The 24,828-nt window shown below is 40.5% G+C and overlaps 1 protein-coding gene across 5 annotated transcripts in view; it reads right to left on the bottom strand.

Annotated features, from left to right (window-relative positions):
• Positions 1-24,828, bottom strand: part of RARB (retinoic acid receptor beta) — a 318,900-nt gene that overhangs the window by 83,547 nt on the left and 210,525 nt on the right. The window contains exon 1 of one of the 5 annotated variants that reach the window (XM_052692255.1): positions 7,678-8,416. The exons of 2 other annotated variants lie outside the window; for them this stretch is intronic. In XM_052692255.1, the coding sequence (XP_052548215.1) occupies positions 7,678-7,834 (157 nt within the window). In that variant the 5' untranslated portion in view covers positions 7,835-8,416. Of the gene's footprint in view, positions 1-7,677; positions 8,417-24,828 lie in introns of those variants that run through there. 2 more of the 5 variants (XM_052692254.1, XM_052692256.1) reach the window with 2 other exon arrangements.

The raw sequence follows: 24,828 nt of genomic DNA, 5'->3' as shown, positions 1-24,828 counted from the left end.
TCACTGTTGTTGTTTTTTTCTGACTGAATCACTTCTCCCACTCTGAGTCTATCATGGACACAAATAGCTTTCCAGCACTGAAGCACCCACTAAAGTAAACCTAAGTTTAATCTAATGGCAGCATTTGTCTCTGGGTGGTGCAGCACTGGGCAATTCAGTCAGCTGCTCCACATCTCTTTCCATGGAGCTCGAAAGGAGAATAATTCTTTTTTTTTTTTTTTTTCCCTTCTAAGAAGAAAAGCAGTTTTGGCCGTTCCTTCTGAATATCCAGTGCAATGGCATCAGCATTTACTAGAATTTCAGTAAAGCAGTGGTACATAAACATGCTAAAGGCTCAGTCATTGAAGCACTCTGTCTGAAACTCCTATTAAATCCAAGGGTGGAGCGCTGAGTGCATTGAAGGGCCTCACAAGATAAGGCTCTAAAAGATACACTTAATTTGTCTTGTTATTGTTCAAAGATCCTTGCTAAAAATACAATGTGAGCCGAGAGAAAAGTATTATGGTTCAGTGGAAAGACATCCTCCTAATCATTAAATGAAACAAACCGGTGCTAAAAAAAGTCTTTGTTGTGAGACACTTCTCCGTTCTTTATCTTAAGGGATGCACTTAAGGGGTAAAGTCTAAGTCACTGAAAGTGCACGAAACGGAAATCACTCCAAACCATGGATGGACTTTAGCACCGTGTCCTTAGCAGTGAAGATCCAGAGCACTTTGAGAATTTATAAATACTCACTCACGCTTTAACCTATTAAACCTATACAAGTGTCACTTGCGTGTATATATTTGACTTACATAGTTTTATAATATTCCGTTTATATACGGTATAAGCAGGGGAAAGAAAAATCACCTTGTCCAAGGGGAACAGAAGGTATATTATATACTCTGTGTCCAGCGTTCTTTACACAGACTTGTTGGATTGTATTTCCATCTCTCAACAAAAGTATTTGAAGAAGCTGTAAAACTCAAACAGAATGCTAAAAGAAAGTGGGGTCAGTTATATAAGAGCTGGCATCAGTTTGTTACGTTTTTCCTTACCCACTCCCGAATAAAAGGGACAAAGAAGTTAACATTGAGGGAATGTGCTCCTAAACCACATGATATCCTTATCAGATTGTCATGTACAACAGAAGTTCTCACACACAGACCCCATGCTGGTGATCTGCTGTGAGCTGCCCCATCACATGATGCAAGCTCTCTGCTCCCATTCGGATCACTAAAACGAGCTGAAAGAAGCTAGATTCCTCACCCTTCCCCAGCAAAAGCAAAATCTGCAGTGAACACAACCACACAAATTCACTGTCACTGGGAAGACAACACAGAGCAGTTGCAAATGAGAGATGAGAATATGAAGATCATCTAACTATTAAAACCTATTCCGGGAGGAAAAGTCTGAAACTGACTGAGAAAAAGTCCACTCATAAGCAAGGAAACAGAGAATCAGAGAAATAAGCAAGACAGGCAAAATACAAGGAAAAAAAAACTCCAAACCCTAGGCTTGTACTTTCAATGTTCAATTCTGAAAACTCCACTTGTAAATTTACAGAAAAAGAGTAATATGCTGTTTAAGACAAGTCCTGCTTAATGTGCTGTTTAAAACAAGTCCTGCTTTGTCCTGTAAGTGTCTCTATTTCCACTCAGTGTTGTGAACTCTGTAATTTAATTGCTTTTTCATGTAGCTGAGGTGAAGTGGAAAAATCCTCTAAAATTTTTAATATTAAATAAAAGTTCTAGACAATATCTGGTCATTTCAATATGTGGCCTGTTTTTAAAAGTGCTGAGGGAGCTCTTAGATTCTCCGCATTTTTGGAAATGAAGCCATGAAATGTGGATTTAGGATGCTAACTTTAGGCTACTGTTTCTGACATTCTTAACTTTTGAAACACATTTGCTCATGCAGCGATGGATTAATAAAATCCCAAACACGAGATTATTTTTAAAAAGATAATTTCAAATCCAGATTTCTGGATGAAAGTTGTTTACTGACTATGATTGGGAGGAATAGCTGAGATTATGGTGACTGAAAGAATACACAGAAGATTCATTCCCACATCGTATCAGTTTGTTTATTTTGTACCTAGAATATGGTTCTCATAAAAAGGCAGCAGCAGACGGAAGACATTACTCTTGGCTCGCCTGCTACTAAACCCAGTTTTGCTGCCCTCCTGCTATACTTTTTCTTGCAGTACAGAAGAGATGATTATTCTGTTATTTTAGAAGAGTTTGGAGCATTTCATGGCTTCTATTTTTGTGGTTCCATTTAGTTTGAAAGGGCTTGGATTTCAGCACGAAGTGGCATGGGTCACACTGCATGGGGACAGACTTCGTGCACATGAGCAAAGGTCAAAATCAATCATAGCTTTGTATTTCCAGCCCTATTACTTTTGGCAGTTTACCCTGCCAGAAGGGGCTAAAATATTTGCTTCCCAAAAGGAGTAAACATCAATAGGCGGCAGGCGGATAATCAGCTTCTCAGCCACACAGCAGTGAGAAACGAGGAAACGGGATCTTCTTGCAACAGCCATTGAGCTATCTAACTGCTACATGTAACATTTCCAGTAAAAAAGTTTAAGGTTTTCACAGCGCAGTAATTTGAAAAGGACAATAGGCCTATTTAGGTAATTATGTTATGCAGGCTTTGTTATTAGGCAGCCCTGCTCAGTCCCAGAAAGTCTGGATAATCAAAAGTGTCCAAGTACAGGAAGGGGAAAAGTACAACCCCACCCTCCCTCGCAGCCGCTGCCAGGATCCGTGGATCCTGAAGGGTAAAGTCTATTTACTGAAGTTCCTTGGCCATTTTATACATCCACCGATATCCTTCCTCGTGGGGCTGTGCACCGCTGCCTCACCAGGGTGGGAGCCACCCACTGTGGGACCCCCTGCCAGGGCAGACAGTGGGGAAGGGGCTAAGGATGGGCCCCCTGCTCACACACACACCAGCGCTGGCCCCCATGGCTGGGCGGACCTGAGAACTCATCGCAGCTCCACTCGCTTTTAAGGTTTCAGTGGGACGGGCGGACGGCCACAGCCCTTTCCAGCACGGCATGTCTTTCACAAACAGGCTCCCAAAACCCAAACGCCGGTTGCGCAGCACAGTCACAGAGCTTCAGCTGTGTGCGGGGCAGTGCGTAAATTAGATCGGAGCACAGGGGGCCATGTGGGCCCAACCTGCCCAGCGGGCTGCCCGGCTCCCCACACACCAGCCAAAGCTGTGGCCCTGGCAGCCGTGCAGGCACGTCTCTGGGAAGCGCTCTCAGCAGTAAGTGGGGATTTAGCTGGATGTGAGGATGACTAACTTGGCTGTCTGAAACATTATCTCTCCCTTTCAACTCCTTAACTTCAGCGTAACCTCTGCGAGGCAGCGCTGCAGCAGGCTAGCTTTGTTCTGACAAGTTACACCTTCACTGCACGGACGCATTAGGCAAGCGGGGAGTCACCCAAAGATACATTGCTTTTCCTCCAAGCTTATCCCACCCCGGCTTCACCAGCGAATGCCTCTCATCATTTTTATCTGCGGGAGTTTTTGACAGCAGTGCATGTCCATTAGAGTTTTCCTGCGCCAACGGATGAATCGGGCGACCTAGACGAGAGCCTACGTAGAGGACTGGTTGCTCTCATCTCAATTCATTTGGAAGAAAAATATCCCCCTGTGACGTTTTGAGTGAGAAAATCTGCGTATTGAAGAGGATCAGAAACAAATACTTCTCATCACATATTTCAGGGCATTAAGCCGCAAGTACAAAAAATGAAATACATACTCTATTCCTAAGCGTATCAGTTCTAATGATTACAATGTAAAGTTTTTACATGAACTTTAAAGAAAATAACCTGGTTCAAACAGATCTTGCCTTTTGGGCACTAGCAAACACACCTGCAGCAATTTGATACCTGGGAATGCAGATTACAAGTCCTTACTTCAAAATGTTTGTTTTTAAATTCAGAAAGATAAAAGAAAAAGTTTTTTTTTCTTTTCTTTTTTTCTGTTGAGCGCAGATGTTTCCAGTGCTCCCAGTGTTTGCAGGTAACAAGAACCCGGCCCAAATGGAATTCAGAAGTAAAATGCATGCCTTGTGGATTTCCATCTTGACAAACTTTCTGGAAGTGAATACCTTCTAGACCTCTCCAGATGAACACTTCCTAGAGGACCCAAACAACAAATGCATGCTACAGGAGTGCCCACCTCATGCCGCACTCTGTTGCCATGTGCTTAACTTTTGCCTTCCTCATACTCCGTACTCTTCTGAACATAGCAGAACACAGCAGGTAGTAGTATTTCATGATATTATCAGCTAAAATACTACATACTACCAAGCAAACTTATTCTGGCTTTGGGCCTTCTCATTTGTTTTTCACTTCTTTAATTAATGAAGACTAATGAAGATTTTTTTTAATGCTTTTCCAAGGCCAAAGGAAAATCACTCTGCTTTGCAGCTCATTCCCTCTCAGGGCTTGTCCCGTTCCCACTTCCGCACTAGTGAGTTAGCTCTCATTTCACCAAAAGTTAGTTGTTTTCTCTCGGTAATTGTTGTCACTACACAGTAAGGGAGCAAAAAATTCCATCTGTCTTGAAGTATAAATTAATCATTCCTGCTATCTTAACTTCAGTCATTTTTGTCCTCTCAAGAACTATTCTCCTCTAATTTGATTATCTCAACCTGATTTTTATCTTAGGAGAAAAGGAGAATTACTCATGATTAAAACCGCAGTCAGTTCTAGTGTCATCCTTGAGTCCACAATTTCCTTTGTAAATAAATAACTTCTCTTTAAGCCTATAACGAGGTAAGAAGCATCAGATAAAATATAAACATGTGTGAGTACACAAATGTATACAGTTTGTGTGTAGCACATCTTACAGTACACAGTGGCTAGCGTTGGGGTTGCAGACCCATAGCATGCTTTTCCTCCCACGGGGGGAGGAAAAAAATGCCACACAAGTTAAGGTCATGTTTGGGTTGCATCTTACCCTCTGCTTCACTTTGCAGACCCTCATGGACTACAAAATTCGTGATGTTGCAGGAGTGCGTTGGCTTAGTGAATTGTAACGGGATTAACATCCTGAAGATGTGCTGAAGTTGGAAACCCGCAGCGATCTGCCTTAACCTCTGCAAAAGCCAATTTTGCGAATATTTCAGCTGAAACCTTGATGCTAGGACTGTTGCTGGGCTGTTCTGAGGCTGCACTGTTCAGGTATTATTCCCTTAACAACCATTTACCTTTTACTCTGCAATCACATCTCTATCAAAGCAATATTTCTCAGGCCTAAAGCTATGGCTGCAGGTGTACTGCTTTTATGGGAGAGCCAAAAATAAAACAACAAACTAGACAAAAAAAAAAAACCAAGCTATTACATGTCTAATAATTTCAAAATCTGGCTACAATTACATTTCATTAAATCACCGAGGTCTTCATAAAAAGGAAGAATCAGGAAACACTTCAGTTCAAATTAACCATTGTTATCTTTGTATTCGTAATCACTGGAGCAACCTTTAAACCACTGAAAGTTTTCTCTGCCGCAAAAATTCTGGTTTTTGACATTATTTTCAGGAGATACGAAATCAAATATTAAATGCTGACGGAATTTTACTATTTTATCATCCGCGTACATATATTTATCCACAAGCATAAAGTGCTTACTATTTTTCCAAAACTAAAATCACCACCTGCTCTAGAAATCAAACAGAATTCTTCATTTAGACTCTCACTGAATTGCTTTTCCATATACACATACCATTAAATTTCACAGTTCAAATTACAGCGATATATACCAGATTATAATTCAGGTTTCATCCTGACTTTAGATTCCCGTGCAGTGAAGATTAATCCCATTCCTCACAAAGTTAGGAGTCTGGATTCCTGAATGCATTTGCCCTGTATTTTTCTATTTACTCCTGTAAATATTAGTTTCTCTGAGTAGCTAAACTTTGCCGTTATCAACACTCGTCTCTTATCGCAGGCCCTAAGCAAATGACATATTTACCACTCATTCCATTCCGATAAGGGTAATCCCGTGTTTAACTTGTCCAAGAACAAACATCATATATTTTGTTCTTAAGAATCGTGCCTCTGGTTATTAAAAAAAAAAAAAAGAAAAAGAAAAAAAAAAAGAATGAACAGGAGATTTTTAAACCAGAAGGTATTTAAGAATATTTTGCAAATGAAGGTTTTTTATGATAGCTTATTCCTCCTACTTCAGGAAAGTTTAATTCTGAGTTTCCACGATATCGCTGCCGAAGTTATAGGAAAGTTCCTTCCAAAGCAGAAAAAAAATCACATTTTTAGTGAAACATCTGTTTGGGTTTTCTTCGCCTCTAACTGAAGCTTGCCCAGAGCTAGTAACAGTATTTTGAAGAAAGAGCTTTGTTTCATATCTTGTTTGAAGCATTTTGAGAACAGCGTGGAGAAAATAAACATCCCATGCTGAACTTCACAGTCTAATTTTAATTGTAAAGACATCAAAATATTTGCAGTGTCGTAGGCTGGTAGTCATTGATTTCTGCAGCTCTGTTTTCCTTACTCAACCCACACAAATGTCATTTGCTGACTGAAAACTTTTGAGAAGAGTGAAGAACGCATTACTTCATCGACCATTTGTTAAATTTATTTTTTAATCCATTCCCCCCCCCGCCTTGAGATTAACTGTATTGAAGGGAGAACTATTCTAATTCCAGGCAACTTTTTAACACACTGCAAAACAAAAATTTCAAACAATCAGACAGTTAATGGTGTACTGGAGTGCCTGAGAGCGTGCTAAAAACATTTTGATAGATAGCCAAGTCATTTATCTAAATCACCGTCAGAGCAGTGAAGCATCCTGCAAGCTTTTATGCAGAGTATAAGGGGATGCTTTCTGGCACTTCTTTCTCAGACTTGAAATTGTGGAGTTAAAATACTATCAGTTTACTACCTGTGTATTTCAGTACAAGATCAAGACTCTCTAACATAATAACATGTTTTCTTAAGTGTCCCACCACTAACTCTTCTTCCTCCATTACCAGCGTAACACTGCCTGAATCTCAAGGTATAGAAATAATTGATGTTTAAACTCAAAGGGTGCTCACAGTGAGTAGTTTTATAGCAAAACAGCAACTTCTTAGAGCAACAAAGTGAAGAAGAAAGGTGGCAGCAAGGTCAGTACAAAGAAATATTGCCTTTTCTTCAGAAACTTAAAACTACTGTCTGATTTTTGGAATGGCACCTACCCAGTACAATTCAATGGCTTTGTAAGAACTGCACAGAGCAGCATTTTAATTGCTTGGCTGCTCTGCAGAAATGCACTTCAAGACAACAAGCATCCAGATTATCAAATGTGGTGCAAAATTAGATTAAGGAAGCAAAGAAAAAAAAAACCAACTACTACAGAGATGCTATGTAAATTCGTCCTTCCCTGGTTGGAGTTTTACAAATGTTGTATAGTATTACAATTTTATGTGTTCCTTCTTGGCTTCAGAACTGTTGTAAGGATCAATACACTACATAAGAAGGGATAAACAGAAAACAGCTCAGCGCTTTCTTTTCTTTTTCCCTCCTGGCTAAAGGAAAAAAAAGGCTTGCAAAGCACATTCTGCACAAAAATTCCCCCCGCCCCTCATCACCCCTGCACTTAATTAAAAGTATTTTTTTACATACATGCAAATAATAATAATTGCTTTAAAGTGGAAAAAGAACAGTTGGGACCTACATTGAGCACTGTGCCGGTGTTGCCACTCTGTTTGTGCCAATCCACTGAAGCATGCTTTGAGAGCCTTCTCCTGGAGCATGCAGGAAGACGGACTCGCAGTGTAGAAATCCAGCATCTGAGCAGGGCTCACTGCTAGAACATCCATACAGTCAAACATGATTCCCCCTGTACAGAATGCCTGCAAAAGTGCTTTCCTCTAGGTGTGGAGGAAAATGGCACATAAAAGTACACCCAACTCCATCAAACTCTGCCCCTTTTTTGGCACGTAGGCTGTTGGTCTTTTTCCCAGACCAGAATCATGAATTATGACAGACAACACAGCTAAAAGCCTGTAATTGATCCAAATGATCATTTACCATTTTCCAGGCTGCCCAGCCAATCCAGCAAGATGGGGGGAAGCAAGCCGCATTCCAAGTTTTAGCTCCGTTCAATCTCCCCCAAAATCTCTCTAGAACCAGTCCCGCTCCTCAGGCGCTTGCCGGCTGCCTGCAGCTCCTCGCGCCGTGCCGACGGCCGAGTCCCGGGGTCGAAACAGCTCCGGTAGGACCTCTGGATCCCCCTCAGCCATGAATAGATCCTTCTGCCTCTGAACAGCTCACTTCCTACTACTTGTGTCACACAGAATGAAAGATTGAATTGCCTAATATATGCGAGTGAACTTTCTGTGAACCCTTCCCAGGCTGCTAACCTTCAAATGACCCAGGCGTCTGACATCACCAGCTCCCAGGATTCTCACACGGCTTAAAAACTCCCAGCAGCCCGGCAGCGAGCAGGCAGCGGGCGGTGAGGGAGAGCGTGGCCCTCCCCGGGTCACCCCGCTTCGTCGGGACCAGCAATAGCAAGCAGGGAGGTGAAGAAAAAATAAAATTTAAATTAAAAAAAAAAAAAATTAAAAAAAAAAATCAGGAGGAGGAGAATCATGCCGGGAATAGAAACAGGCCCTGCGTCGGCCGGGAGGCTGTTTGCACAGCGCTGCTTTAGGTGGTAGCTGCGAGCGGGGGGGTTTGCGCATCTCAGCTCAATGTGCTGAAACTTCGGTGCCCCCGCCCCGCTCCCTTCTCCCCCCGCCACATTCTTTTGCTCCCCTGGAGAGGCCATGAGCGACGCCCAGGCGTCCACTGCTGCACCGGAGCCACAGCCACAGGCATCACCCCAGTTTAGGGGCAGCGCAGAGCAGACTTACCCCGAAAAGGCACCGCTGCTTGGTGCCACCCACAGAGGGATGGCTGGCACAGCCCTGCTCCTCGTGTGCCTATCCCTGCTGTAAGGGGGCCTGCAGGTGCCCATCTCTCCTCACCAGCCCTTTTCTCACTCCTGAAACAGGCAGCTGTGTGTGACAACTGCAAAGGACTCAGGCCACACTGCTCAATGCTCCCAGGCTTGCCCACTGGTCTGGGATGTGTCCCTGCAGCACGCCCATACAGGCCCAGAACGGTGAGACCACAGCCCAGCTGGGGGTAGGAGGCAACTCCCTCATCTCCCATCCTGGCCGCCGCCATCCCAGGTCTTGCCTGTCTCTGATTAGCTGAGAGGGGCAGGGCTGGCTCGCGTGGCCCCGGAGGGACTGTATCAGCTTTCACACAGCTAATGAGCCCCAGCTACCAGGAGGGTGAGAGGGGAAAAAGGCAATGGGCTTCTTTGTGGGGTCCAGACCTACCTGGTGCTTATCCTGCTCTCCACAGTTATTGGTGAGGAGGCCACAGATGCCCCCAGGCAGAGCATCCAGCTGTCCCTTACATCCAAGCACTGCAGAGGCTGCCATGTCTTCCCTCACCAACATTTTGAAGGTACTGGGTTATCCCTGCTTTCACTTCATGGCTGGAGACCCACCCCAATGCCCATGCAGCAGCATTTCTGGCATCCCTCCCTTGTGGTTGCAAGGCCTTGCAAGAGCTGCCCATGTGCCAGCACCACGTGCCTGGCTCTCTGCTGGCCTACCCTTTGCACCAAGCCAGCGCAAAACCACCTTCTGTAAATAATCATCCTCTGCAAAGTCTTGCTTCCAAAGAGAGTTCATGGACACCTTACTCCTACAGACACTTTAAAAGTGGAAAATAACATTGAGGGGCCTGGAAATGCTCCCTCTGCCCCATTGGAAAGGGCATAAGCTAAATCACCACATGTATGCTTTTACTTTCAGCAAATGCACCAAGAATCTGGCAGAGTGAGCGTGCACAGCCCTGAGGAGCCCAGGGCGTGATTTCCAGAGGCACAAAGGAACCTGGTTCCAGGAGAGGCAAGATTCCTTTCTCTGCCTTGCAGCCATTCCTCCCTTCTGCCCTCCAGACACTTGTGTGGCTTCTCAGCATTTTGTGAAAATCAAAAGCTAGCTCAGGTTGGAAAACTGGAAAATGAAACACTCCATTACTGCATGTTTTCTCAAATCCCAAAATCAGAGCCTGGCAGAGCAAGGGACAACGTGCAGGGCAAAGGCACAATTGAGGACTGTAAAAAAATACTGGAGAGAGATTCACTCTGGGACCTGTGCAACCAGTTTAATGGATGTGATGTCCTCTCTACAAAAAGTCCTTTGATGAACTGAGAGCTCTGTGACAATGCCTGTAGATTGTATTAACAAAACTTCTCACAAAGGTTCAGGAATTTAAATAAAAAACAAAGAAGACCCCCACACACTTGCTCCCTTGAAACTGATACATCCATATTGCAAACAAGCAGCCAGAAAAAGACCTGTTGTAATCTGGAAGAGATAAAAACAAAAGCTTTCTTAACGTTTTTTTCCCCTTGGATAGCAGAACTCTAGCTGTCCCTGCAGCAGGCAGCATCTCTTTCCACCTTCCCTCTAGATAGAAGAGTGAAAAAGCTGGCTTTTAACATTGTGTTTTTAAGGACTTTGTAAGTTTGTCAGGATGTTCTCCCCCATGCTGGAAAGTCCTCAAGCCAATGAAGTCCCTGACACTCTGTAACCTGAAAATTACGTACAGCACATATTTATCCAAAAAGTCATCTTTTAGGGAAAGCTTGTTTAAACATTTTCAGGCCAGTAAGCAGAATTCTCTGTAGCAAAATGGCAAGTGAAAAAGTGGTTAAATTTCTGTTACAAGCTTAGCTGTCCATATTGCTGGAATTTGGTTTGTTTTGAGTAACAGAGCTAAATTAGAAGGCAGCATTTTCTAACCAAATGATACAGCATGCACGAGAAGTTTGGAATATGCAATGCGTCATCACAAAAATAACTTGAAGGGATCATACAAAACACAGTATGTTTTGTCAGTCTCTGATTTAGAGAGAAAATAGCATTTTGTGCAGACCAGGGCTCTTGGAACAGTTTAAGCTGAAGCCAAGAAAAACATATTGCCCGTGTGAGTTAAAATAAATAAAATCATACAAACAGAAATTCACTTCTGTTTATTCCATTACCAGTCTTCTAAAACTGAATTTATAAATAAAACCTGCCCGTTTTGCTGCAAAATGTAGACTGGCAACTTCTGAAAGTAAGCGTCAGGAAGTCATGCATAGCTGCATACGAATTGAAAAAGATTGCTTTTTCACACTGTATTTAAATGAGCCAGGTAGCTCATCATATTTTACTACGAATAATAGTTGTGCTAATGCTTACACTTATTACAAAAGCCCCATGTAATTAATGAATTCTTCAAATAGTCTAATCATTCGCTCAGATACTATTTCTACGATACAGTAATTTATGTATCTCATATTTCACTTTGAAATAGCACGATACTTGCGGTTTTTTAAACAGAGTATCAGGAAAAGCTACACTCATAAAGCAGTGGGTATTTTCTAATTGAGATCAGGACTAACCACAATTATTGTGATAACTAATAGCCCTCTAATTCAAATGTAATGAAACTTTAAGTAATGCCACATATTTTAAATGTCTGCCCAGCTCATATGGAGGTGCAGCAAGCAGGAAACTTCGCTCTGATTTCTTCCCCTTTATCCATGCAAAGAAATTGTGATTTCACATCACTGCCTTGATCTGTTTTCTCTCAGACTGCAATGGCAGAAACTTTACAATAAACATATTCTTAGCCATAAGCGAAATAAAAAGCAAAAGTTCAAGTCAGAAATCTATTTCCTTTGGTGTTACTGTATATTTGTCAGTGTGACATAGCACATTTGAAACCCATAATCATAAAACAAAAATTTACAGCCAAGGTTTAGGGTCTACATCTGTTTCTCTGGTTTTTGTACTGCAATTACCCACTGGACAATTCAGAGAGAAGCACTATGAATCATGTGCTACACACGTTTGTGCTGGTCACTTTTTCTTTAGCACAAGAGTCTGAGGATGTTGTGACATGCCTCAATGAGAAAAGGCATTAACTAGAATTAGGGTTAGTGCACTAGGCTTTCTAAATAAAAAGGACTTTACCACAAGCAATGCAGCACTCTTGGAATATTACAGGCATATTTATAGCATGGAAAAATTAAAAAGTACATGCAAAAATTCTCTAAAATGAGTACCTCAGGGGAGGCATACTTTTTTTTGCATGCATGCATTTTACTATTAATCAGATGTAGCACTCTCTTGAAACAGTTTTGACAGCAGAGTAAATGGTTACTAGTGAATGATGTGTGTGTTTAAGCAGTGAAAGCAGAGACAAAGTGATGTTTTCTTCTACTCCCTAGGCAAGAGCTGACACTAAGCTTGCTGCCTCAGCTTTGATACTCACAGATTCCTTTGTGTCAGTTGCTGGGAGAATCACTGGCAGTTCACTAACCCTGCCTCACACACAGGGGCTTTGATTTTTACCTCTTCATTGAGAATAGATGTTAATATGAAACAGTACTTGTCTGCTTTGGCTTTTTTTTTTTTTTCCTTTTTTTCCCTCTCCAACTGGTGATACAGAGTTTCAAACCTGAAAATCAGAATCCCCCTAACACTACAGGCTTTTTTTTTTTTTAATTATTACTATTTTTTTAGTGTTGTAGGATGTTTTCCTTCCATCTCAAGCACAAGAATGATGTTAAAAGATTGTAAGGAAAAAAATGGCTGGGACACAGGATAATGGATGACTATTTTAAACTCCAAGGTAGTTCTGAGAGAACAGAGATACATCCTGAGCAAGAAAGGCCCCAAATGAAAATTAAAACAGTAAAATTACTGGCACAAAATGACACAAATGGCATGGACAACCACGAAGTACAGTGAAATTAAATCAAAAAGGAGTTTCTTGTCACTGCTGTATGCTACTGTGCACAAAAACTGAGACTGGAATTTGCAGGAAGAATTACTTCAGGCCTGAAATCTAGCAGCAACTGGCTGAAGAGTATTCCGTGCAGAACAATATTTGATTTCAGATGGGAAAAGCGGAGTTGGTCAGCTCCGAATCCAGAACTGGGACATACAGCCAGCCTGCTCGTCGCCTACTAGGGATAAAGGCTTTTTCTCTGTGTTCATCTGTGGATATGTGCTTGCAAAGATGACTTTAAAGCCGACTGCTTAACTTAAAGGCAGTAAAAGTAATTCATCTCACAAACTGGAGCAGGCTACCATGTTTCTCAGAATCCACTCTGCATTTTACATTCCTTTGGCCCAAAGCCAGGGAAAGAGAACTGCCCTGGATGATAGAACTGGAAATGTATCTGGTTCGGCAGCGCATTTCTGCGAGTGACTACTACTAGATCTTCCTAAGGAAAACACCGGAATCCCCACTGATTGGCAAAGCGTAACTCACCCACAGGTCCCCAGGCAGCCTCTTCTCTAACAGCAAATCACTTACCCATTATAACACGAGATTTATTATCCTTTTCAAATTTGTTTTTGTTAATAATATTCTAGATATACATATATATCCAATGTGTTGTTTTTGTTTTTTAAGATTGTGATATATCCGTAGCTCTGTGACACAAAAGGAGATGGTAAGTTATTAGACTTGGGTGAACCAAGAGAAAGAGGGATAAATACCTTTTTTAGAACACTGCAGAACTTATCCATGTTGCAAGGAAAGGAAAACAGCCCAAGCCGTACCTCCCTGAGGCCCCAAAGGCCGACCGCTGACGGTTCCAGAAAGGCTGGCAAACAGGCAATGACATCATCAGCCCAAAGGCTGGATGACATGCATTTTTGAAAAATATAAAAAGAGAAAGTATTATTACATTTAAAATTGGCTGCATACTGAATAGCCGCCTTCACGTTTGCTGTTCGGGAGATCCTGCAAACACCATGCTAAATGGTTACCAGGAAAAGAAGGAAAAAAGGATGGTTTCATTTTGCTTTCTTTTTAAATGACCAGAAACTGTTGTTTCAAGATTTTGCCAAGAAAGACATTTTTACTGCTAGCTTATAAATCCCTCAAAACAGAAAGTTAAAATGGAAATGCTGAGGTAACTACAGTGCCATGCATGGCACTGACACGCTGCATTATATAATCCAGGGAGAACGAGGGCTGGGAGATCTATAAACTCAAAGTAGAAGCAAGAGGTAAGAAGCAGAAGAGTAAGTTGAAATATTAAATGTTAATGCTTCTAACAATAAAGTTTCCTGTACGCTGATTGTGTGCGTGGTCGGCAGACTGCAAAAGAGCACAAAGCTCATTTAAACGTATTAAAAGATTCCCAAAATTTATTTGAGCATTTATTTTGTATCTGACCTTTTAAAAGAGGAAAAAATGAAAAGTGACCTGACAGAAGTATAATATCTCCTGATATCCTGAATGGCACCTCACGGTGTGTATATAAATAGTGTTAGAAAATGCAAAATAAATAGAGTTCCTAATATAGACAACTAAGGCCAGCTGGAGCCAGGATCAGAAGAGATATCTTAAAAGTTAGCCCTACAACTTTCTTCCAACAAATGACCAAATTTACTTGAGCAAAACCCAGAACAACAGATCAGTGCACGCCTACATCCTAACAAAGACTAAGCCTTACTTAAGCCCTATTTCAAAAATCTAAGGAGGCTTAAGCAGCATTTGCAGCTTGTGCTCACGCACTGCTGCAGGCTCAACCTATACAGGGTGATTCCAGATGCCCACAAATGGCAGAAGTGTACTTGCACAGAGCTCTGGTTACATAAAACCTCAACATAGATGGACTGGATTTTGTTGCTAGTATAAAACAGAATAGAACCACAGCTTGGCAGTCTAACACAAATATTCATAGAATCACAGAATCCATAAGAATTGGAAGAGACCTTTAAAGGTCATCTAGTCCAACTCCCCTGCAAAGAACAGGGACAATTCATTGCAATTCAACGTCTGCATAGCTAGCTCCCCATCAAGCCCACTTCAAATACTGAAACAATAGTCCAATATCCTATCTGGGGATGTCTCAAGCAGCAAAACTAAGGAGGAAATAACAGGGAAATGTGTTGGTGTACTTACCTATCTAGCTAGCATGGATAAGGACAGCAATGACAATGTGGTGAGGCAGTCTGAAAGGCCCTAGCAATGATGGTCAAGCATACATCCCTAGCCTGCCTACTGCTGTAAGGTACTGCCACAATTACACGTTTGTTTTATTGTGAAGGTGTACTTTCTATCTGCAGTGGCAACAGACTGAGGAACAGATATATGATTTTTTTTCTGTAAACGATGTAGAATCACCCAGAAAAAGCGGTCACTGTTCGGAAAACTGGGTTTTATTTCCCTTTGTAAGGTATACGCCATCAATACTGTGTGAATTAACTGAGGGCACACGTCCTCTCAGGAACATTTTTATCATCTTAACTACACTGAGGCAGTCTGATAAGTAAACTTTTCTAGCTGGGCCAGTTTCACAAGCATACGGGCTATCAGAGAGTAATACTACTGAGTAGGTTAGGGACTCTGTGTATGTCTATTATGGTACACCAACTGTGTCCATAATTAGGTTGTTGCAGGTACAACTCTTTCAGATCAGGAAAGACCATTTCCTTACCCTCCCTTGTTTTATCAGCGTTAGGATCTCAATAGACAGCAAACACAGATAGGATCTCAAAAGACAGCAAAAATGAGGCTGGGCTTGCATTATGTTCAAGTCTAAAACATCGCAAAGATATTTTCTGAGTTTCAGACTACGTCAAAATACAGCAATCAAGTTGTACTTCGGTGCATTCCTCAAATTCTACTTGACCTCTGCAATTCCAATTCACAATTCACAAAAAATCTGCATGGTCTCAACCTGATCAATTAAGCTAGTCCCATACTGGCTAAAGAGATTTTATGAATACACATCTTTTGCAAGATGCCCACAGTGAGGTATAGAAGATATTGAATATGTAGATTATGGACATGCTCAGGAAATCATGACTGACATATATATATATATACATATATATATATACAATATATATATATGTATGTGCGTGTTTTTTTTTAATAAACAGAGCTGGGGTGCAGTTGAAGACTGATAGTCAACAGCACATTGCTCCAGTCATTGTGCAGTATCATTTATTTTTTTTTTTCACTTCTGGGACCATATGCAGTGGAAAATATTCAAGGTGGTTTTTAAGAACATAATACACGTGAAGCTTGACAGGTACATGAAGCCATCAGATCTGTTTTGCTTAAGATAGACCAAAATACTTCATTTTGATAACTCAAGCCTTCTGACTAAATAGACTTCCTTATACCTTGCCACAGCATTGGAAAAAACCCAAACTCATTCCTATTAATCCATCTATAGTTTTGGACAAACCTCCTGAAGAACAGCCCTCTCATTCATGATACATTCATCTTTCATGTACTCTTATCAGCTGCAGGCTATAGAAGAACAGACTTTGCCTGCCTTTAAATGGAGCCATACAAAGACAAATGTATGGAAGGAATCCCTTTCCCTCCCCAGGATGGCTCCCAAGTCTAGCCCTTATTGCATCCATCTACAGCATTAAGTATTCTAAAGGATATGCCAAGAGACAGAGCTGTGGCCCAACTTTTTCAAGCAGCTATCTAAATGAATGGACAAGGAAACAAGCCACAATCCACAGAAGGTTTAGTTACACAAAAGAGGCATATGAACGCTCCCAATTCTGACAAATGTGTTAGAATTCTCCTTATGTTCATGTTATATATTATCATGTTATATATCATGTTATTTTCACCAAGATCCTAAATAACAAGTTAGTGAATATGTGTCACATGAAGACTTCAAAAAGTTAAAGACGCACTTGCTGGATCCCTAAATTTGTCTCATTAATGTATTTGTTTTTAATATAACCAGACTTGCTAGGAGTACAAATGCTCACTGCTGATGCTTGAGCCTATTCTGCTAGCTGAACAATACTGGAACATTATGTCAGTTGGAGATAGAACTGCGTAAGCATGTAAGAAAGGCCACGAGCTTTGCCAACACAAGTTATCAGGCAGAACCTCTCTGGAAAAAATGAGGCACAAAGATCCAAGTGAAGTGTAAAACGTATTGAGAATTCAATGACATGTTGACAAATACCACTCCACTCTCTTTCCTTCTATCAGAGCCCAGCAGTGAAGCAAAGATTTCTAAGTAGTGTTTTTACAGGCCAGGCTTAGTCTCCCCGTCATCTTATCAGTAGCTTTCAAAGAGATTTTAGGTGGATCTCCTCCAGGAAAAAAGAAAAAACAACAAAAAACTCAGACGTGCCACCTCTTCCATACAAATATGCTGGTGCAATCACAGAGGCTTTCCTTGAGCTGCAAGACTTTAAGAAAACACAACTGGCTCTTCTAAAGGAGAAAAAGAAGAGTTCATGATTCAGCCATTAAGCCCTGAGCGGCCTTAAGAAGAAGAACAGCTAAAGAGAGTGTCTAATCAGAACATGTGAAAATGAATACTGGCTTCTTGAAATATCTTAGGCAGGAAGGAACAGCTTAAGGTTCAGATGTTTAGTCACTCTTTCTGCCCAAAAAATACACTGAAGGCTGTGTACACAGGTGAGAACATAAAGGTAGGAGAAGGTTTTCCTGAGAATCAAAAGCAAAGTTCTTTTGGAAACACCATTTTTTATAAGTCTTCAAGTTATGATGCAAGGCAGATCTTTCTACACACTACTCAAAGTTGCCTAAAAGTAACATTTTCAGGACAATACATGCCATTGTACTGTTATTTTCTGATTTTGGTGCCGACTCTGCAGGAGAGTATGAAAGGAACTAAAGTGTAATTCTAGTTCAGAAAATGTCCAATAACTGACAACACGTAAGAAACAGAAGATAGATGCTTTGTATTGTCGATCCGAGCCTCATTGGCTGGAATCCTGACTCTCCCAGCAGGACCCAGTTACATAGCAACTCCTGAGGGCAGATTAACCCTTTCCCAGTAAATGTATTTGACATGATTCAAAACATCTTTCCCTCCTTCTGTTTCAAAACAATCCCGAAGGCCTGCCAAAAATATTTGGAAAAAATGAGTTTAACACTACTAGAGTAAAAGCAAAACTATCTAACTCACCATAGGATACCCATGGCACAACAAACAGACAACGAAGGGAGTTTAGATCAGTTTGAATTATATTTAATATAACTGGATGTTGTGATGTATAGAAAACACAGAACATACTTTTCATAAAATTGTTCCTATATGGGCTGCATTTACCAAGCACCAATAGTTTCACTTAAATTCTGCCTGCTCATCAACTTCTGTATGGATAATCACTGAGGCATTAAAAAATCCTGAGCTGATGCAGGTAATACTTAAATAATCTATATGAGAATTTTTGACCATCACAGAGTGTATTACTTTCATCCCAAACTGTACAATGATCACTGTGAACTATTAAAAAACTGCAAATTTCATGATATTAGTTGTTTAATAATCCTTTCTACTTACTGCCACCAAGCAATTACATCAGATTCTCAGTTTATCTCATTACAGAAAATGCATTACATTTATGTGTAATTGCATTAAATCTAAGTGTAAATATAAGCATACATGTATTAAATATAAACATAGAAGTAGGATATAAAAACTAACGTAATGATATTGCCACTGTCCTGGTTATCAGGGATAAGAGTTTGATTCTAAAAATGTTGAAAGCTCACACAACAGACTCCTAAGGCTCTCTCTTTTTAAATCTTGCAGTTCAACCCTGTTGGCTTCCTACCCCTTTCGAGAGAATGGGATTGACAGGGGGACCTGGAAAGGCAAACATCCTCACTCAAGGCGTACGTTGTGCGATTACACTTCTCCACTGTGAGCCACAGCTGTATACCATTAGGAAAAGGATTCATTAGGCTTCCAGTGGAGAAAATAAATGATCAGACTGATAAACGATTATTTCTGACTTTCTTCTGGTCACAATAGGTACAAACTCTGTATCTCTTTTCTTCTTTTCACATTCCAAAATGGGACTCACAGTGCTAGGGGCACTACTCAAGTCTAGGAAGGAAAGGCACCACTGGCATGGCCCCATTTTAAACAAACTAGGACTCAAACCTTCCTTTCTCTGGAAGCCATTCTCAGGGACATTCTCAGCTGATGGTTCCGAGGAGAAGCCTTGAACCAAGCCTTCCCGCACTCCTCTTTCATTACCCACTATTCCTGAACACAGATGCATTGGTACAGCAGATGCTGTAATGCACCATCCCACCTTCATCTCTTAACAAAGTTGTTCCCTGCTAAGTAGCAGCTCCTGATCCCACTCGGCCAGGATTGCTAAGAAGAATCCAGAAATCAATTTGGTCCAAAAATACAAAGAAAATAATCTTCAAGTTTCTTTTTGTCCTAATTGCTTTGAAATAGTACATAACCATAGCATATTAGCAAAAGAACTAACACATGTTTAAGACATGCCTTCCTTTTCTAACCATTTCAATCACTAAAAATTCACCTGTATTTTCTCTGTACGGTCCTCACAGACTGCTTATAAATACAGATAGAACGGAGAGACAGCATCTTAAGTTTATTCACTATTTGATTTGGTTTCACGTGTGGGTAAATTGAAAGCTCCTCTTGAACATCTTAGTTGCTCTCTTCATAAAACTCAGGTTGTCAATATAGTGTAAGAGAGGTTAGTTCAAAAACAGGTGCTCAGAAATATTTTCTGGTTAAAAATTAATCAGTAAGAATCAATTTCATTTCGTACTGTGGATTAGGGAAACGTCTATATTTTGCTATCTTTATGCAGTTAAAACTACCTCTGGCACTATTGGAAACTACTGGCCTCTAAATCGGAAAGGTTTGACCTGAAGGACTAGCTTCAGTATGGTTATACTCTGTCAAAAATATCTTCTCATACAAATGCTACCTGGCACCTCCTAAATATTTGTATCCTTCATTAAATTAATGCTTTCCTGCATAATGAACAAGACAGTAGAAAATATAGGTGTATTCCAATGTCTCACTACTAAGGTAAGAGATACCAAAATAAATTTGCAACTATATCACTATATCAATCTCCAGTATTACTGCATCAGTCCTATACCCATAATTAACTATCCACAGGTCAAATGTCTAATAAATCCTTAGAAATTAAATGTATAATTTGTCAAAACCATATGCCTTCATAAATTGATTATTCAGAATTTAGAAGCTTTTTAATTAGGAAGAAATTTATGCAATACCATGTGTAATAATTACAAATCAGCTCTTCTGTGATATTTTTGTACATCAGCAAAAATTAAAACATTGGAAAACATTACCAGGTCATTGCAATATTTCAATGTCAAAAGAAACACATAGTTTAAATCTAGAGGTTAAAGATATTTTCCCGTATCTTTTACATCTTACACGGCTTTAAGATCTCAGGACTGGAATCATTAACCAAATACAAAATCAATGAGAAAAAGATCTAATCCGACCATTTTCAAGTGCAGAGTCACTAAAAATGATTTATGCCACTGTAAAACTTTTTACCATGCTCCCGTAGTTTTACTAACAGCACATATTCTAAGTCAAACTTCCATTTTATGCTACACTGAACAGTATTTTGCTTCTTTTGTGTCTTCCAGCTAAAACTCCAAAAGCGTTTTACACTTTAAAAGTTAGTCTTCGTAACAAGCTCCAGGAAGAGGGCTATGACCTCTGGTTGCCAAATGGAAAACTAAAGAAAGAGAGTGTTAAGCGATATTCATTAACAGCATGCAAGAACCTAAAATCGCACCCCAGCTCTCCTGCTTTCCCCTCCTGTGTGTAAACCATGGGGCTATTCAGACCTGCCCCCCACCCCCAAGGGCTCTGGGTACTTCTATCAACATTTCATAGGAGAAGATTTTTTTTGACAGAGAACACAAAAGCTGCTTTGTTGGAAGTCTGGACACTTTTTTTTCTACCTAATAAAAACATGAATAGAAGTGGGACCTCAGCAAGCATATGGCAGAAAGTCTGGACTAACTGAAAAAAGGGGCCTAGAAGAGTTTGCTCTCTGTCATTCTCCAATGTGTTTACTGCTGGACGTATATGGTGTAAATAAGAAGTATGCAGAACACGCCATAATGGAACATTGTTTATGTGCACATCCTGGCAAATGCATATACAGCACAGAGACTATTTCTAAGCAGAACATAAACACAAAGGACGAGTGATGACAAACAAGTATTCCAAGGCAAGAAAAATGTTATTCCATATACAAACCAAATAAACTAAAGTGGTTTCTCCTCCGCTAAGATCCAACTGGCAGCTCTCAGCTGCACACACTATGTGGCTGTTAAAGAAATGAGAGACATCCCAGACTTACTGGTTGGCTTTCCTACACTTCAGCAACCTCATTATGCTCCCAATATTAAAAAGAAAAACACAGTTAAGATTTTATTTCACTCTTTGCAAAAACAAAACAAAACAACCTTTTGTGTGAGCCTGAATAGGAGCTGGGAGATAGGGCTGATGCCAAGTAAAGACCATAAGGATTTAAGGCACGGCTTATTTAGTCCGATTTCCCACTGAAAGATACAGACACATTTCTCTCTTCTGAAGGTCTCTCTCACAAACCTATTACACGGCTTTAGTAAGCAACACAATTGTGACAGAAACTTTGAGGTTTTGTGCTCCTGGCAGAATTTTTTTCCATTTAATCACTACTCGTAAAAAAGAGGGTTTACAGAACCCAAGTCCCTGCAATTTCAAGATAGCAAACAAGGGGATGAACTTCTTTTTCACTTACTTTTGGAGAACAGAATATCATGCTTTGACAGCTGTTATGTAAATAAAGGGGTGTAACTTTATTCCTTTAAAACTAACTTCAAACACATGCCTAACTAAAAGAGGAAGAAAAGATGACAAGTAGGAAAACAGCCGGTAGATTGACCATGTGAACTGCAGAGAGTCAACTGACAAAGCAGAGCTTCTGAGGTAATTAATACGCCTCTTTAGAACATTAAGACATTGGAAGCAAGGGGCTTTACTAACGACTGTACGGGGTGTAGAACTAAATATTCTGTGATGTCCTTCACAGAAAGGCAAAGCCAGTCTGTGACTTCAAATTATTTTCTGATACTCAGAGAGTGCCTCACTTTTTTCAGAGCTCTAGATCAAGACCCAACAACGCATGGAATACTTCAGAACTGGGACCCAAATGTGTGTGTAAGCTCTCTACCAGTCTGTCAAGACCTGGATCCAAACATCTTACTCTTCAGACTTCATGAAGCCTTGTGGCTTGGGTGCTTCAGACACTGAGAAGAGAGATAAAGCCTGCATTTGGGAATGTTTGTAATACTTACGGAATATACAGACAGTCCTAAAGTGAACCACACTGATTTGTTCTTTGATTCCTTTTTTTTCCAAAAAATGTATCAGTTCCATTATACAAGACCGAAGGAAAAAAAAAAGCTTCAAAACCTTCTCACCTTCTCATCAGCCACTGGTTTAATGTTAATACTTCTGATTTAATGTCTTGCTTTAGAATCCAAAGGAAGCCCTTTTTTTTTTCAAATTGCCTTTGAATGCACAAACTCCCACCCCATCCTAATATGGTCTTGTATATCTCATATGTGCCTGCTACTTGTGTTTATATTCAGCAATTTGCAGAGCTGTGGAGTCATTTATGTGCCTCAGGTAATAAGATATTTCTAATAATTAGTCCTGCTTAAGTAATATTTAAATGACCTCAAAAACTGCACACTTGCAGTACCAAATGGCATTGGGTGGACCGTACCCAAACTGTGACAGTGCTAGACCTTACACATTAAAACCCATTGTCAGAGGGAGAAAGGATTCTTACAGCACCATGACAAAGGGGGTGCAGAGAAATGCCAGTACAAGCTGATGTGATCTTGCCTTAATACAGAGGGTATTTTTGGTAGATGAACACCAAGAGGGTCAGTGGTGTCCTGGGGTGCACTAAAAAAAGGCTGTGGGAGGTGATCCTCCCCCCTCTGCTTTGCCCTGGTGAGGCCACACCTAAAGTACTGCATCCAATTCAGGGCTCCCCAGTTCAGGAAAGACAGAGAACTTCTAGAGAGAGACCAGCAGAGGATCTGCGAGATGATTAGGAGCCTGAATATCTCCTTTATGAGAAAAGGCTGGGAGACTCGGGACTGTTCAGTCTCAAGAAGAGAAGACTGAGAGTGGATCCTATCAATGCTTACAAATATCAAGAGGGCAGTTGTTATAGGATGGGGCAAGGTCTTCAGCTTCACAGGAGTTCCTGCCATGGGACATTATGGCAAAGAAGAGGATATGTGAGGCTGTTGCAAAGCTGATTTACAGTGGATGTTGCAGTGATTTTAAATAAAAGGTTTTTGTTAAAGCTCTGCCTTTTACACCCTCACACTCCCTTGAAAAAAGACTTTAAAATATGTGAATAATCTTAAATAGTTTTCCCAAATTGTTCTTTTGGGATTGTTCTTTTGAAATTGTTCACAACTTCATGGTGAGACTTAAAAAAAACTTCTCTTTACATAATTTTCAGCAGTCAAGTGAGGATCTTAGTTTGTAGTTAAGAAGAATTCATTTATCAGGATTAAAAAGGATTGCCTTAGACGTGACCAGACTGGCATGCTGAAAGACCAAGAAAGTAAAGGACAAGGAAGAAATTCTCTAAATTACTATAATTAAGTACTTTAATTTGTATGCCAGTGTTATGATTTATTTTACCTTTTGGGAAGTCATAAATACAAGAGTGAATTCAGAACCTGCAAAAGAGGTGTCAAAAATGTACTGCAAATGCCCTGATACAAGAAAGTCTGTCTGCCTTACTAATTACTGCCCATTCTGTTCCACCCTGCACACTGTGATTTTACTAGATAACTACATGAAAATAGTATTCCTTATACTCTCCCCCATCTCTCTTTAAATTAAAACTGAATTGTTATTTTAACCCTACTCAAGTATGTAATATAGTGATGATTGTAAATCTTGGTGATCACAAAATCCCTTTGATTTATCCCTCAGTTTACTACCCTTAACAAACATAATCCTAAAAACAGCACAGGGGAAGATCTTATAGGCCTGAAAATGATGGAGGGGGAGCAAGGAATAACTATATACCTAAAGTACAGCTTCAGGGCTCATGATTTTCCTGTTGGGAGGCTTCCTGAATGCTGCTAATAAGGTCCTGTCAATGGAACCAGAAACATTACTTCATAGAAAAAAAGGCCTTCAGTGTGGGAAGAAAATTTTTCCAGTAAAAAATTAATAAAAAGCTTATAGATATGGGATTTGACTCTAACAACAGACGTAAGTACCTCTAAATACATAAGAAAACATGAATATTATTAAAGGTGATATATCCACGCCACACATCCTCCCCCTCAAGAACTGAAGTCACGACTATGACAGCGTGCTCAAAGCTTATGTGAATACACTAGACCTAGCTTTAAACTATGAGTGACCATATGGCAATAGTTACTTCAGAATAGGCAAAAAAAATATATATATATTTATTTTCTGTTCACTATTCTGCACTGCCACAGCCACACTTTGCAAGAAAATACATGTAGATAGATGTTGGTATTTTATCAAAGATCACCTGCCTTGTATATCAGCTCAGGCATTAGCCAAAATACAGCTACCACTTTACAACATGGCTAATCTTCATATCATTTTTGGAACCTGCATCCTAGCTCAAACTCTTCCACGTGAATTTTGGAAGGTCTGTGCACAAAACCAGCTCTCCCTATTGACTCTATGTGTATTCATAAATACATTCACGCCCAGATGCACAACTTGTATTCAAAGGATCTGCCATTACACAACCACATTGGCTTGTGGATACATGTGGGGATGATTCCTTACACGTCTGTCCCTGAGCAGACCTGGCATCACTGTGGACAGTGTGCCCCCTATGCTAGCTATCTGTGTGGACAACTCACAGGACAGCATTTTTGTCCACATCCTGACCGT

The sequence above is a fragment of the Tympanuchus pallidicinctus genome, unplaced genomic scaffold (assembly GCF_026119805.1).
Source record: "Tympanuchus pallidicinctus isolate F22 unplaced genomic scaffold, pur_lepc_1.0 scaffold3, whole genome shotgun sequence".
Classification (NCBI taxonomy): Eukaryota; Metazoa; Chordata; class Aves; order Galliformes; family Phasianidae; genus Tympanuchus; species Tympanuchus pallidicinctus.
Note: the sequence above shows the minus strand (reverse complement) of the source record. Positions and strands in the feature narration are given on the sequence as shown.